Source organism: Chrysochloris asiatica, unplaced genomic scaffold (genome assembly GCF_000296735.1).
Source record: "Chrysochloris asiatica unplaced genomic scaffold, ChrAsi1.0 scaffold00120, whole genome shotgun sequence".
Classification (NCBI taxonomy): domain Eukaryota; kingdom Metazoa; phylum Chordata; class Mammalia; order Afrosoricida; family Chrysochloridae; genus Chrysochloris; species Chrysochloris asiatica.
In genome coordinates this window covers 4,986,000-5,002,656 of record NW_006408638.1, presented here as the reverse complement: position 1 = coordinate 5,002,656, position 16,657 = coordinate 4,986,000, and the positions used below count along the sequence as shown (strand labels likewise).

The 16,657-nt window shown below is 37.9% G+C and overlaps 1 protein-coding gene across 1 annotated transcript in view; it reads left to right on the top strand.

Moving 5' to 3' along the window:
• TOMM70A (translocase of outer mitochondrial membrane 70 homolog A (S. cerevisiae)) overlaps positions 1-5,234 on the top strand; it is a 51,405-nt gene extending 46,171 nt beyond the window's left edge. Inside the window, exons 8-12 of the mRNA XM_006868611.1 lie at positions 292-399; positions 1,509-1,625; positions 3,291-3,388; positions 3,992-4,114; positions 4,845-5,234. Of these exons, the coding sequence (XP_006868673.1) occupies positions 292-399; positions 1,509-1,625; positions 3,291-3,388; positions 3,992-4,114; positions 4,845-4,998 (600 nt within the window). The 3' untranslated portion in view covers positions 4,999-5,234. The remainder of the gene's footprint in view (positions 1-291; positions 400-1,508; positions 1,626-3,290; positions 3,389-3,991; positions 4,115-4,844) is intronic.
• The last annotated feature ends 11,423 nt before the right edge of the window (positions 5,235-16,657 follow it).

Sequence of the window (16,657 nt, the reverse complement as noted above, 5' to 3'; positions counted from 1 at the left end):
TCAGAGCCTATGGTTTGGATGGTCAACAACGCTTGGGCCCACAGGGGCTTGGCCTCCTGACCAGGTCTGTGCTGTCTGCATCTGAGTCCTCCTTTTTTATTGATTGTTTAAGGGACGCTGCCTGTCTTAGGTGGTCAGTGCGAATTCCTCAGTCTTGGTTCACTGTTTCTAAAATCTATATTAAAGAATTGCATGCTTGGCATTCTGCTAAGCTATGGTAGTAGAGAACAACAATGAGTACTTACCTAGTGCACCTACTATTTTTAGTTGCATTTTCTTATTTTTTCTTAGCTAAAAATACTTCTTGATCAAGTTGAAGAAGCAGTGGCAGATTTTGATGAATGTATTAGATTAAGACCTGAATCTGCTCTGGCACAAGCTCAGAAATGTTTTGCATTGGTAGGTATTACTTTTCTATTTTATAAATAATCATTTTTATTTCTCCATTTTATCAAAAATGAATATATTGTTGTCTACAAAAGCATTTCCTAAAGATGACAACAGGGTGGAAAACATGTTAATTTAGGGGAAAATTAAGTGTATGTGTTGATTGAAATACAGTTTCTGTATTTCTCTTCATGTTTTATTTGAATTCATCTGAAGTAATGTTTGTCCCTGATTTTAGGCTCCTCTCACCAGCACAGTTCTGCTTTCTACCATAAAACCTGTACAAAGAACAAAATCTTTGTGGGGAATTACTCTGCAGCCATGACACCACATACCTGTTCTCTCAGCTCTCCTTTATAGTACCATTTCGTAACAATATTCAGAACCACAAAGCTGAGAGGCAAAAATAAATCCATTTCTAATGAAATGAGGTACTTCCAGTCAATCCCCATTGCCTTGAGTCCTGAAAAACTTTTTCTTTTTTTTAAAAAATTTTTCATTATGAATTATGTGATAGTTTACATGGGAGAACATTAGTTTTACATTCATCCTATCGTATGTCATTTCATTGCCATGGTTACAATCCCCTCCATGCATCATCAGCCAACCAAAGGGTATACCCTGCAAGCCTGCCCCCAGTATTCAGCACAGAGCCCCTCTCCTTCTCTGGGTCTAAAGTCCCCAGCTGCTCCATCTCTCCACATCATCAAGACTTTTCCTTTCAAAGCAAGAAATTGGGTTACAACCAGTTGAGAATTGTTTTATAAATGAATATATATGTATATATATATTTGAGTGTGGCTAGTGGTGATTTTAGTAAAGTGATAGTAAATTTTATCAGTTTACATTTCCCATTTGCTATTTTTCCCTCAAGGCTAAAGGCTTTAACTTTTAACCAATTAATATGCCCCTCTCTAGCATCTTGAACATCTTAAATGGGTATAGTTAAAGTGAGGTGTACTATTTTGTATCACCTTTGGGTCCTACTGTTGAGCTGAGACTCAGCAAATTCGATCAGCAAATCACCTGAGTTTTTGAAAATATTTGTGTAATCTTATGTCATTTGTAATTGCATTTTGAGTTCTTGACTGACACAGACCAGTTGTGATTTTTTTAAACAGTATCGCCAGGCATATACGGGAAACAATTCTTCACAAATCCAAGCAGCTATGAAAGGTTTTGAAGAAGTCATAAAAAAATTTCCAAGGTGTGCTGAAGGCTATGCACTATATGCCCAGGTAATTGTTATTTTTCAGATCTTTTTCAGTTGCAGGCCTTTTTAAAAAGAAATGCATTCATATACCGAATCTTGGTGTGGAAATCAGAAGACACAGAGCCAGTGGGAACAGATGGCTTTGATCCTCTGAGCTCCTAGGATGGTCCTGAATCATTTCACAAGAGCTTCCTTACTACACAGTTTGAAAACCATATTCTAAATTAGTAATTTGCTGAAGTCTAAACAAAACATTTGCCTTATGCCAGCATTTGTGTTGGATTTGGAATAATGCGTTGCCTTAGGAAAACTCACTGTATGTATATACATGATGGGGAAATGTAGTTAGATGTCATTGAGTCAATTCTATGCACAACCAAACCATGGGAAATAGGATATAAATTTGAATTATTTTAACAATTATAGTGTCTGAAGTCCATTAAAAATTTACTAATTTTAAATCTTCCATTTAAATAAACCTGATTTGCTTCTTATAGCTACAGTTTATGTATCTGTGAATGATACTATTTTCTCTCTCACCTCTTAAAGTTGAAAATTCCTTTTGGTATTGACATAAGTAATCAGCCATTTCAGTAGTATTTAATGTCTTTTATATCTCTTTTTTTTTTTTTTTTTTTATTACAAAAGAAATTTTTTTCTTTTTCCTTATAAATTTCACAGAAACAGGAAGTACAGCAACCACCCCTTGCATACTCTGCCCTCTAAACCATTGTTAAGTTTGTTTTGCTATTAATTTATTTTATGCTGTCTTTAGACATAAGAAATGTTTCTCAAAGACTTTGAAGGTGGATTGGGAAGAATTATGAGAAGATTGATATGTGTTTGATCTATTCTTTTTAGGTCCTACCCGTCACTCGTCACTGCATTAGGGATTGAAATTCTAGGGTATGAAACATAACCTAGAAGTTCTTTAACCTCAGTTTGACATAATCTTCTCTGTGTAGTCTTTGCTCTTAATTCCTAGACAAGGTGGTGGTGATAAAAAACAAAACACTGGTTGCCAACTACATGCTCTGTTTAATTATTTAAAAAGCATGTACTGTATAATTTATAGACCAAGTTAAAACAGGACAAAAGCTATTATAATCATGACATTGTATTAAATAGGAGATACTCTTGACTTTATGCTTTGCACTAATTAATAACAAACTAGAAGGTGACTGCACAATCCTCATCATTGTCATGGAGTTTACAAGGGCATTTCGGGTGCAGACTTTTATGACCAGCTAAAAGCAAAGCACCAAGGAGCTCTGGTAGTGTAGTGGTTACGAATTGGGCTGTGAACCGCAAGTTCAGCAGTTCGAAACTACCAGCTGTTCCACTGGAGAAAGATGAGGCTTTCTGTTCCCGTAAAGATTTACAGCCTCGGAAACCCTGTACAGGGTCTCTTATGAGTCAGTTCCAACTCCACGGCACATCAACCACCCCACCACCAAGAGCAAAGGCCACCTACTAGCTTTTAAAGAAGCCAGTAATGAGAACAACTCTTAGGTTGTTCTTATGAACTTTTTTAAAAGTCCACCAATTGAGATTTTCAACCAATTTTTATTCCCAAAACATAATAATTTGGTAACGAATGGATAAATGAAAGAAATCTTAATGAACACTATATTTTTAACTGCTTAGGCTGACAGTTACCATAATATAACTGAAGTATCTCCTCACATAGGCATTAACAGACCAACAACAGTTTGGTAAAGCTGATGAAATGTATGATAAATGCATTGACTTGGAACCAGACAATGCCACAACATATGTTCATAAAGGGTATGTATTTTTGTAGTTCTATTTGTTCCAGTAAGAAACTAAATTTCTTGTGTAGTAATAAAATGTATTTTCTTTGGCCAAGGGAATGTGGTACAGAAGAATTACTGAGTTAATTGATAAGAGTTCTTAATGCTTATATTAAGTTTCACTGTTAATATATATTTTTTTAATTTTACTTATGTTTAATTCTTATACAGGTATAGTAAATGTACTATTTTCACTCTAGGTTAAGGGTTTTAATTTCAATGCTGAATATTCCATCAAATGTTACTCGTGTCAAAAATAGGTAACATATGTAACTTCTTTCTCTCCTATAGGGACTAGAATTATAAGAAACTTTATTTAAATTTATACAAAGTAAAAAATTCAATGCTAGCTAGGTGATTTAGTAATAATGTCTAGACTGTTAGCTTTTTTTTCTTTTCCTAGTAAGGTACTTGCACTACAGAGTCAATATAAATTGGGAAAAAAATACAATGTGATGCTAATCATACATACTGTTTAAAGTTTTGGTTTTCCTTGTAAATTACATTATAAATTCAGTGGTGGCAGAAATTGATACTGCTGGGGCATGGTCACATCTAACTGCCTTTGCATTTGCAGTTTACTTCAACTTCAGTGGAAACAAGATCTGGATAAAGGTTTAGAGCTTATCAGCAAGGCTATTGAAATTGACAACAAATGTGATTTTGCCTATGAGACCATGGGAACTATTGAAGTGCAAAGGTAAACTTCTAAAGTCTGTTCTTGGGAAATTTCTGACAGTTCCATAAACTTTCATCTTTTCTTCTTACTGACATGTTACTGTCAATCGTCATTATACTTTCAGTCTTAATACAGCATGCTTTTGGAGGCACGCTTGCATAAATTTCTAATTTAAAAGTCACATTCATAAAAGTTGTTCAGTCAAGCAGATAGAATAGAAAACTAGTCAAGTTGACACAAGATTGGAATCTTATTATAAAGAAGCAACCAGCCAAGTTATTTTGGGCAAAATGTAGCATCTTCTGTGAACTTATTTGTGTCCTTAACATTGAAGTTGGATAAAAATGACTTTTTCCTTGGTAACTCTGACTTCCTATAATGTGGGTTCACACAAATCTGAAGGTATGTCCTTGCGTGCCCCCTTGATTCTCTGATGTTACATCATTGTTTTCTTTAGAGCCTTTTGATAGAGCAGAGAAATAAATAGGTAAGTCAGTTTCCCTAGTTTCACTGTTCTTATCTAGAAACAAAGAGTATAAAACGAGGTATAAAGTAAGCCCCTAGTAGTAGTAGTTAATAGTAGCTAACATTCATAGAGTGCTTTGTAGCACTGTTTTGTTCATGATAAAAGACTATTTTATTAGAATCATAGTTGAACTTAGTGTCAGGCTCCACATAGCATAACTAAAAAATTTTATTGCATATTGTGAAGTGCTTGTTGAATCTGAAACTTAAATTTTTGTTCTTTTAGAGGAAATATGGAGAAAGCCATTGATATGTTCAACAAAGCTATCAATCTGGCCAAGTCAGAAATGGAAATGGCTCATCTATATTCACTTTGTGATGCTGCCCATGCTCAGACAGAAGTTGCAAAGAAATACGGATTAAAGCCACCAACATTATAAAACAGGAGAATGACCCCTCTTTTTAGACGTGAACCCTGCAGACACTGTCATGAACTGTGTTGAATGGTGGAACTTAGTAACTCCAGTTGTGGTGTTGTCCTTTGTTACATCCGTTTCATGTTAGGTGTTGTGGGAGTGGCTGTTGAAGGCAATGTGCGCTGCAGCTCTTATTCCCTGTGCAGCAAAGCTTAGAACCTGTCACAGGGTTACAGTCAAGTGGCAAAGAGGACACATGAAGATTGGCCGCGCAAATAAAAACGATGATTTGTTGATTTGGTTTTTTTTTTTTTCCTCAAGGGATGGGGTGGGGGTGGGTGATTTATGTTTTGGATGATTTTGTCATATGTGTATGTATGTATGTATAATATGTGAGTATTTTACCATATGTTGGTTTTTAAATTAACATAGTTAGTGCTGTAAAATAGATTTCTTTTTCAATTAATTCTTTTTAGTAGATTTTGATTTTTGAAGGAAACAAAGTTTAAATTATTTTGTTTTAAAGAAAGCAAAATTGAGAGATCCTTTAAAACACTGTCAGCATGCACATTTCCCCTGATTGCCCAACGTTAGTCAGTGACAGCTATTAAGCCTTTGTTCCTCTACAACTCTATTGGATAATGTGCATTGTTCTAAAAGGCCACAGTAGCCAGTTTTTATACAGTAAATTATGCAGAAGCAAAATATTCTGATTGATACATGTGCTGGAAAACTGAGTGTTAATGGGAGAGTGGACCAGGCAAGAGGTAAGAGTATTTTGTAATTGTCTGTTACTATTTCTGTACTAAGTACCAGATTTAGTAAGTGTACTTTTGAAGGAAAATGCAGGTTGGTTGTGTGTATAACCTAAATAAAGATGGTATGTATGACAGATGTGACAGGTATTTAATTATTAGTTTAAATCTTCTAATGAAGAAAATGGGTTGAAGGTTCAACTCTAACACAGATGTATGTCAGGCTTAGAGCCAGAAGCAGAGTGTTTCCAGAAATGGTGAGCTTTGTGCTCCAGCTGTGGCTAACCTACGTGTAAGGGATTTTGAGCCAGCACCTTCAACGATATGTGGAGGTAACCTTGGTCTCTAAGGCCTAAAAGTACCCACTAGGAATACAGGCGGCAGATTTTTAGGTTATTTTCTTTTCTTTTTACTTTGTTTTCACTTTACCCTACCCTCCTCTGACTTAGAACTCACCTTTATGATTTTCAGCTGTCACTTTATAAGCCACCCTTTTTGCTTGTATGCTGGATTGTTTTTGCCAAGGGTATGATGGTATTTTGGGGGAGGGAGGAAGGAACGATGGTCTCTTTCAGGATATTACAAGTTGGGATGGGGTTATTTACATTTGAGTATGATAAAAGAGCAAACCTTTAGTTATACTTTTCTGGAAATGAAATCTAATGCTAGGTTACAGTGTTGGGTATAAAGGAGCATTTTATCCTACTTTAAAAGGGTGCTTTATATCCTATTGAAACCAAAAAGTTTTTGTCTGCAAAGCTATCTTTTTAGAAACTATTAGAAATGACTTCCTTCCAAAGTCAGTCTTTGGAAAGGAAGCTTCTAGTTGGTGGGAAGAAGTGAACAAAATTTAAGATGATCTTAGTGATGGAAAGTTGAAGAGCTCTGCGTTTTAGTCAGTTCTTAAAGTATGTACCTGCTCTGGTTAAGCCCTGAATACAGAAATGTTCTATATTTCCAAACAACTTCTGACTTTTTAAAAAAAAAGTGTTTCTTTGCATGGCTGTATTTACATTTACACTAACATTTTCTATTCTTCTCCCTTTTTCTTCCTTGAAGTTGGGTAGGAAAAAAACCACACACAAAACAGAAGCATGTGCCATTCCGTATTATCTATCATTCCAAAGCCTCACTGACTATATTGCCTGTTCTGAAAAAAATTTAAACTGCACTAAAAGCTGCAGCTGTCTGTATCTTTTCTTTTGTAAATGACTCACATGTAAATCCACCAAATAAATATTACATTCAAGCTTTTCTATTTATTCTTTAAAACAGAAAAGTAGGTAGTATTGAGTAAAGGTAGACTTGGATGAATTTACAGTTATTCTCCTGTAGCTCAAACTAACACTTTAATAGGGGCATTCTTTTCCTATCGACTCGATGGCAACAGATATCCATGAAGTATAAATGTCTCTCCTGTTGGTGAAACAGGGCCCCTAGTAAGGCTGGTAAAGCCAGCTCACTCCATCCCATACCTATTGCTTGTTGTTATGTGGAGTCAGTTCCAACACTTAGCAACCCTGTACAGGGTTTTGGAGGCTGTAAATCTTTACGGGAGCAGAAAGCCTCATCTTTCTCCCGCGGGACAGCTGGTAATATCCAACTGCTGACCCTGATGTTAGCAGCCTGGTTTGTAACCACTACGCTACCAGAGCTCCTTGTTAGGTGCTACCGAGTTGGTACCAACTCATAACGACCTTATGCTCAGCAGAACGAAACACTGCCCAATCCTGAGCCAACCTCAATACTGTTGCCACACTTGAGTCCATCAATGCTGCCACTTGGCCAGTCCATTTTGTTGGGGGGGTCTTCCTCTTTTTCTCTGACCCTCCACCTTACCAAACATGATATCCTTCTCCAGGGACTGGTCCCTCCTGACAACATGTCCGAAGTATGAGACAAAAGTTTGGCCATCTTGGCCTCCAAGGAGCACGCTGGCTGCACTTCTTCCAAAACGATCAGCATTAATTCTTCTGCGGTCTTCCTTATTCCTTGTCCAGCTTTCGTGTGCATATGAGGATATTGAAATTACCAAGGCTTGGGTCAGGCGCACCTTAGTCCTCAAGCTGACATCTTTGCTCTTCAACACTTTAAAAAGGTATTGTGCAGCAGATTTGCCTAATGCAATATGTCCTTTGATTTCTTGAATGCTGTTTCCATGAGTGTTGATAGTTGATCCAGAAGAATGAAGTCCTTGACAACTTCAATCTAGTTCTAACTAAATAATTGACTTGCACTGAGTGTGTGATATTAAGTAAATGTAAGGCCCATCTGACTCTTAAAGCATACAGCTAGAACATGTCCAGAGTTCTTCCCAGATTAGAGTCCCTGAGGGTAAAATAATCATTCCAGAATATATTAGAAGTTATTAAGCCAGAACACTCAAAATGTAAACTAAAAAGAGATTAAGAATAAAACTGAGTAACAACAATAAGGAGTCCTGGTGTTGTGCTATAGAAGAAGCACTCAACCTCAAGGTCTGTTTGAACTGCAAGGTTGGTGATTTCACACCAGCTGCTCTGGCAGCATAGTGGTTACAAATCGGGCTGCTAACCTCATGGTCAGCAGTCCAAAACTACCAGCTGTTCTGCGGGAGAAAGATGAGGCTTTCTGCTCCCATAAAGATTTACAGCCTCGGAAACCCTGTACAGGGCCACTATGAGCCAACTCCACAGCACATAACTCCTTAGAAACCCTATACAAGGTCACTGAACTGACTCAGCACTTAACAACAATAAAGATGGCAATGAAAACTCAAGTCAAAGACATTTGCAAATGCTTATCTGCTAGAGCAGTATTGAAATGGAGAAGGCAAATCTGGCAGCAGGGGCCTGAAAATTAGCAGAGAGTCAAGAACTAACTAAAGAAAGTGGCCATCTAAGGTGCAAATGGACTCCCAGTATGGCACTGTAGGTAGGATAAATACTAGACTGCTTACCACAAGTTCACAATGACCTTATGCTTACTCTTTGGAAACAGGATCACTATAAGTCAGAACTGACTCCACGGTACTTAACAACAACAAGGTGTCTCCATGTGTGCAACAATGAATAATGAAAATTGAAAGATGCTTCGAATCAATTAGTCCAATGGAGCAGGTGAACATCAGTCACCATGACTCTGAGACCAGATGAATTAAATGGTGTTCAGTTAGCTACCACTACCAACTGCTCTGAAAGGGATCACATTAAAATGTCCAAACAAAGTGGGAGAAACTGTGGAACAAAACATTATATACTGGAAAAAAAAGACCGGATTACAGGTCAGAAAGAAAGACTGGAGGAACCCAGACTATGGCCTCATTGGCCCAATTTCCAGCCAAGCAGTAGATAGATACAGGGGGCACAACGTTAGCAAGGCATGTTCACAAAGGAATGGTCAAATATTCAAGATCAAAAGGACAATATTAACCTAAAGACAAAGTTGAGAAGGGATGGGAAAGAGGTTAGAATGGAAGTAGGAACCACAGGGAGCAAGTGGGCATGGAAGAAATTGCAATCATTGAGATGAAACAAAGTATACGATTGAATGAATGTAAAACTGATAATCTCTGTAACGCTTCACTCAATTCACAAATTTTTTTTTTTTAAGTAATTTGCAAGATGGAATGACACTTTTCCACCTTTTTTTCTTTAGGGAGAAACTTTGAGAATCTGTTGATCCAAGAATTGAAAAGATAGTTAAGCACAAAGTGGAGAAGCATTTGGTGGGCTGAAATATTTCAGGAATAGTTAAGAACATAACATAGAGGTGATTACTGCTCTTTGCCCACCATGCTCTATTCTTGCAGATTCTTGTTCACTTGGAGAATTAACTGCAAAGTAATCATTGATGAAGAAATAATATATGGGTATGCATTTTAAATTTACTTATTTGACTAGATAGGGGTTAACTCATTCCTGCTTTTAATAAGATTTTAATCAAGTGTGTACTTTTTTGGAAGTACTTTTACTTATCTTCCAACCTTCACTCAAAACCTAGATAGAGATGAAGATAAATTGATAAGAAATAAATTGACAAGACATAATTCTATTATGACATAAGAAGGCAATTAAGTTGGCTTAACTAAGAATGTGATGATTCATCTGATGTTAGCAATGATATCCCTCATTCCATGTCCTACTCTAAATTCAGATTGATCCTATAGCAGTTCCTTGTCAATATACTGCTGCAGCCATTTTTAAATTATCTTTAGCAAAATTTTACTGGCATATGAAATTAATGATTTCCACATTCTGTTGGGTCACCTCTCTTTGGAATGGGCACAAATATGGATTGCTTCCAATCAGTCGGCCAGATAGTTGTCCTCCAAATTTCTTGACATAGATGAATGAGTGTGCTTGCTGGGCTGCATCAGTTCGTTGAAAGATTTCAATTTGTATTCCATCAATTCCTGGAGCCTTGTTCTTTGCTAATGCCTTTAGTGTGGCTTGAACTTCTTCATTCAGTATCATTGGTTCTTGACCATATGCTACCTCTTGAAATGGTTGAACATCGACCATTTCTTATTGGTACAGTGTCTCTATAACTTTCATCTTTCATTTTTTGACATAGAAAAATACCTCTTTAGCTCATCCTGGAGGCAGGGCTTGATGGTGGATAGAGGTGCAGTGAAGTTAGCCATCAGCAATACCACAGAATACCAGGCAAAGCGAGTTCAGGGGAGAGCTCCAAAATTCTGAACCACATATCTAGGAATATTTTAAAAGTTTAAAGGCTTATAGCTAGTGGAACTTGCATTGGAAGTAAGAAATTGCGTACTTTTTAATCTGCCTGGCACGGTGGCCCAGAACCGGCAACTTGGGCGACACCAAACAGTAAGACCAAGTGGGGAAAAACAGGCCCACCATGGAATAACGCCGTGGGAACCTCAGAGCAAAGGTGGACAATACACTTTGTCAGTTTTGCTTTTTTTTTTTTCTATCTGTTCATTGGACCCCCACTGTTTGCACACCTCCATTCTGGTGACTAGAGGGGGAGCCTAAGTGAGTGGACACCCCCACCTCTACCACTGGTGAATTATTCTGCCACACATGCGCACAGATACTCTCAGCCTACGAGCCAGCCCTGAAATATTTTTTCAATAAGAAAAAGGCCAGAACAAGGGGTATGGAGAGAGAAAGACAGTTTAAAAACAAAACAGGCCAAAAATTAAATTAAATCCTGAGGTATAGCATGACAACCAACAATGGCATCTTGAAATTTATCAGACAACCTTGAAGGCAAGAAGCTGAAAGAGGAAATTAAAGTCATACTCATATTAGGCTACAGATATTTTTTTTTTTCTCTCCCTCTGCCCTTTCTGAGATTATAGACTACAGACTCCAATCTACTTCTTTTTGTTGTTGTTGTTTTGGTAGGGTTTTTTTCTTGTTTTTTTGCTGTTGCTATTTTGCTGTTTTGTACTCCCCCTTTTATCTTTGGGGGATTCTTTCTCATCCTATATTACCCAAGAAGAGACACCAACTACTGCCATATAGTCAAGCTGCAATCACACTCTATGAAACACCAAAACCCAGGCAAGAACCAATACCAGCTGCCATATACCAGGGAGGCAGACAACACCTGTAAAAGTTACTCTGAGTTAAGCAATCAGAAAAGTGAAAAGGGAAGCCCACATCCTGATCACATCCACCTAGAGGCAATCAGAAAGCATAAAAAATACCAAAACACACTCATTTAAGTATTAAGGCCACAGAAAACACTAAACATGTCCAAGAAGCAAGAGCAGATGACCATATATTAGCACATGTCCAAAAACAAGACAAAATATCTGAGACAAATGACCTAGAGACAGACCTGGACTCTATTCTGGAAGGAGGACAGGTCTTGGAAATGTTTGACAAGGAATTCAGAAAAATGATTATAAAATGTTTCAAAACACTTTACAATGGAGTTGAGAAAAATAAGAAAGAAGTCAGGAAAGCACTACAGGAACAATCAAATAAGATAGTTACAGCATTTTAAACACCTACAGGTGTAAAATTTAACACCTACAGGAAAAGGTCCAAGCAATCAATAATAGAATATCAGAAACAGACAATACACTGAAAGGGCAAAGGATAATAGAATAGATGGAAGACAGAACTAGTGAGTTGGAAGACAAATCTCTCAATACCACTAAAACAGAAGAGCAAACAGAAAAAAAGGATAAAAAAGTCCAGGCCCAGATGGCTTCACTGGTGAGTTCTACCAAACATTCAGGGAAGAGCTTTCACTAATTCTATGAGTCGGAACCAACTCCACGGTACATAACAACAACAAGAACAATACAAAACCAACAGCCTCAAATTATTCCAGAATAGAGAGGAGGATGGAAAACTTCCTAACACATTTTATGAAGCAAGCACAACCCTTTTACCAAAACCAGGGAAGGATGTCACAAAGAAAGAAATTTATAGACCAATATCCCTCATGAACGTAGATGCAAAATTACTCAACAAAATCCTAGCCAACAGAATCCAGCAGCACATCAAAAAGATCATGTTCGAGTGGGATTCATATCAGGGATGCAAGGATGGTTCAACATCAGAAATATGATTAACATAATCCACCATATAAATAAGAAAAAAGAAAAGAGCCACACAATCATATCGATTGATGCAGAAAAGTCATTTGACAAAATCCACCATCCATTCTTGATAAAAACACTCAGCAAACTAGGAATTGAAGGGAAATTCCTGAACATAATTAAGAGCATCGTAGTGGTTATGAATCGGGCTGTGAACCACAAAGTCAGCAGTTCGAAACTACCAGCTGTTCCGCGGGAGAAAGATGAGGCTTTCTGGTCCCGTAAAGATTTACAGCCTTGGAAATCCTGTACAGGGTCGCTATGAGTCGGAACCAACTCCACGGTACATAACAACAAGAACAATACAAAACCAATAGCCTACATTACTCTCAATGGAGAGAAACTGAAAGCCTTCCCTCTGCAAATAGGAATCAGACAAGGATACCCTTTGTCACCACTCCTATTCAATATTGTGCAGGAAATCATAGCAAGAACTATACGGCAAGACATATAGGGAAATTAAAGGCATCCAAATTGGCAAAGAGGAAGTAAAACTCTATTTGCAGATGATATGATCCTGTACATAGAAAACCCCAAAGACTCAGTACAGACTAGACCCCACTGGAAGATTCAGCAAATTGGCAGGATATAAGATCAATATACAAAAATCAGTTGGATTCCGCTATACCAAAGATGACAACACTGAAAAGGACATTAGGAAAGCAATACCCAAAGGAGGAAATATCTATGAATAAATGTAACCAGAGAAACAAAGGACTATACAAAGAAAACTACAAAACATTACTACAAGAAACAAAAAGAGACCTAAAAAAAAATGGAAGAGTGTACCATGCTTCTGGATAGGAAGACTTAACATTGTGAAAATGTCAATATTGACCAAAGCAATTTATACGTACAGTGCAATCCCAATCCAGATTCCAATGACATTCTTCAAAGAGATGGAAAAAAACAATTACAAACTTTATATGGAAAGGAAAGAGATCCAGGATAAGCAAAGCATGGCTTAAGAAGGATAAGGTTGGAAACCTCTCACTCCCTGACTTCAAAATTTATTACACAGCTACAGTGGTCAAAACAGCCTCGTACTAGTACAATCAAAGACACATAGATCAATGGAACAGAATCCAGAAATTAACCCATCCACATACAGCCAACTGATTTTTGATAAAGTACCTAAATATATTACATGGAGAGGGGATAGTCTCTTCAACAGATGGTGCTGGCAGAACTGGAGAGTGGTATGCAAATGACTGAAACAAGGACTTTACCTCACACTTTATACAAAAATTTAGGATTAAAGACCTAAATGTGAATCCCAAAATTATGAAGGCCATCAATGAAAAAATAGGAACAAATGTGAAGGCACGAATTCAGTGAATACACAGACTACCAAACATTTTGATAATTACACAAACAAAAGTAGACAAAATAGATGATTTGGACATACTAAAAATGAGAAACTTATGTGCATCAAAAGACTTCACCAGAAGAGTAAAAAGGGAACCCACAGAATGAGAAAAAATCTTTTGCAACAATACATCAGCCAAGGGAGTCATTTCTAAAATATATAGGAAACTACAACACCTCTACAAGAAAAAGTCAAATAACCCAATTAAAAAATGGGCACAGGACATGAACAGACACTTCACCAAGGAGGAGATTTGGGCAGACAACAAACATATGAAGAAATGTTCATGATCACTAACCACTGGAGAGATGCAAATTAAAACAACAATGAGATATCATCTCACACAAGCAATAACAGCAAAGATAAAAAAAAGTAGAGGACAATAAATGCTGGTGGGGATGTGGAGAGACTGGGACACTTCTGTATTGCTGGTGGGACTGCAAAATGGTCCAACCTCTGGAAAGCAATATGGTGATTCCTCAGAAGGTTAAAATAGAAATACCTTATGATCCAGCAATTCCTCTACTTGGTATTTACCCAAAAAAAATACGAGCCATAACACAAGTAGATATATGCACACCAATGTTCGGAAAAGCACTATATACAATAGCAAAAAGATAGAGACAGCCAAAGTGCCCATCAACTGAATGATGGATAAACAAACTGTGGTACATACTCACAATGGAATATTATGCTACCTTGAAGAAAAACAAGGAAGCTGTAAGCTATCACATAACATGAATGAACCTTGAGGACATTATGTTGAGTGAAATTAGTCACAAAAGGAGAAATTCTGCATAGGACCACTACTGTAAAAGACTAAGAAAAATAACCCATTCTAAAGGGGTGGGGATTCTTTGCTGGTTACTGGGATGTGGCGGGTAGGGTGAGAAGAGGGAAGGGAAGGTGGAGCATAGGGTAGGGAATTGACACAGGATAGTTTGGGTGCTGGACAATACACAAGAAGGGGGAGGGGAATGAAATGGAAGAACAAGGCTGATGAAAAAACAGGTTTGTATGGGCTAAGTGGGACAGAGGTAAATAATGATGTATGCAAACCTTAGAACAACAGGGCTCTGGGATACAGGGATTGAGACATGGTTGGAATGGGAAAGGGAGGGAAACAATGTTAAGATGCTTGGCTGTCTTTTGAATCTTGGTTTACCTGGCATACCACTATAAAATAGACAATTTAGGGGGAGAGAAAGGAATACCCAGAAATATCACCATAGAAAGCTTTTAAGTCCGTCTTCTGCCTATAATGGATTGGAATACCTAAAATGGGGCTACAACCATGCCCATGAAGGAGGCTTTCTGCGGAGCCTCTGCATTACATAAGACCATAGGTGGAATCCTGAACCCCATACAGAATCTTCTGAGGTGGGAAATTTCCACTTGAAAGGACAAGCAGAGCAGCCTGGAGCAGCTAGAAAAACAGAAGATATTTCTTGAAAGAAAGACCAGTAGGAAAAATACAAAACAATAATGGCAGTCCAACTGATTACTACAAGAACAAGCAAGTTGCTCGCCCAAGAGACATCAAGCCAAGTGGTCGGGTCCCTCAAGGCAAACCCTTTTCCAAGAATAAGACTCAATGGGAATACACTAGCAGACATGTGTTCTGATTGGTGACTACGTTTGTCACCGATAAGTGGAAGTGAGGGAAAAACAGCAATAAAGCTGTGAGTTAAGCCCTACAACGTTCAATAGACTTGTGTGAACCCGGGCGAAGACCTGGTTGGCCAGCAGTGTGGCAAGACCTGGGAACTCTTGGGCAGAGTCAGTGACATAGCCACAGAGGACTAGAGTGGAGAGTGAAGCGTCCAGCTGGTAAGAAGAAAGGGCATATGCACAAGAACACCCACACTTGCAGGTAATACCCACTTGACCTGGTTTCATTGACTGGATGATCAGAACGCAACTAGAAGAAGAAGAAGAGGAAAAAAAGTATAATCTGATACAATTTGATGAACTTGACCTATACCTAAGGATGCAGTAGCTCAAAAGAGGGAGCAAATCTTTACAGCAGGGATCATTCCCACCCCCTCCATACATAGAGTAGACAGGGATGGACAACTTGGACATTGGCTACCCAATATGGGGGTGGGGGTGGGGGGGTTACAAAGGCAAGAAGTGACTAGCTTATAAGCTTTCAAGAGGGAACATAGATCCAGAGGGCACAGAGGAAGTTAGAATCTCCATTGAGTAGTATCCAATCTGTCTAGGTGGGGTCAATATAAGGAGAAGCAGATAGGTCTCTTGTGATACAATAGTGAATAATTGTTATCAGGACTGATTATGAGGGTTGGAAATGTAAAGGTAGACATTGTGTAGCAAAATGAAGGAAAATGATTAACTTTTCAGTCTAGGAGCGGAAGTCCCTGGGACCATGAAGGGAGAAGAGTGGAGAACGGCACCCTACCCAGAGAAGCAGTGATGCCAGAGATGGAGATATGGAATGGCTGGGGACTTCAGACCCAGAAAGGAAGAGGGGCTGTGTGCTGACAACTGGAGGGTGGCACAGGCTTACCCTTTGGGTGCTTGATGATGCATGGAAGGGATTGTAACCTTGTAACTATGGCAATAAAACGATATACTATAGGATGAATGTAGAACTAATGTTCTCCCATGTAAGCAATCACATAATTCACAATAAAACATTAAAAAAAAAAAAAAGCTCTTTAATTTTAAAAACGAAGTAGGGAGGCAGAAGGGGCACACTAGCTGCAAATAAACGAAAAAACAAAAGTAACAACTTCCATAGTCATTAAAGAATATCTTCTTATTTTCACAGACAGCAAAACATGTTTTATACCCTTTTTAGTCATAGGCTACAGAGGTGTCAATGAATCTTACTTGGTCTTGTTAGTGTATAGAGTTTACAAAGTTGACTAAATGTAAAATTACTGGGAATTATACAATTATATTCCTTATACACTGTTGTTGTTAGATGCCAACAAGTCGGTACCGACTCATAGCGACCTTATT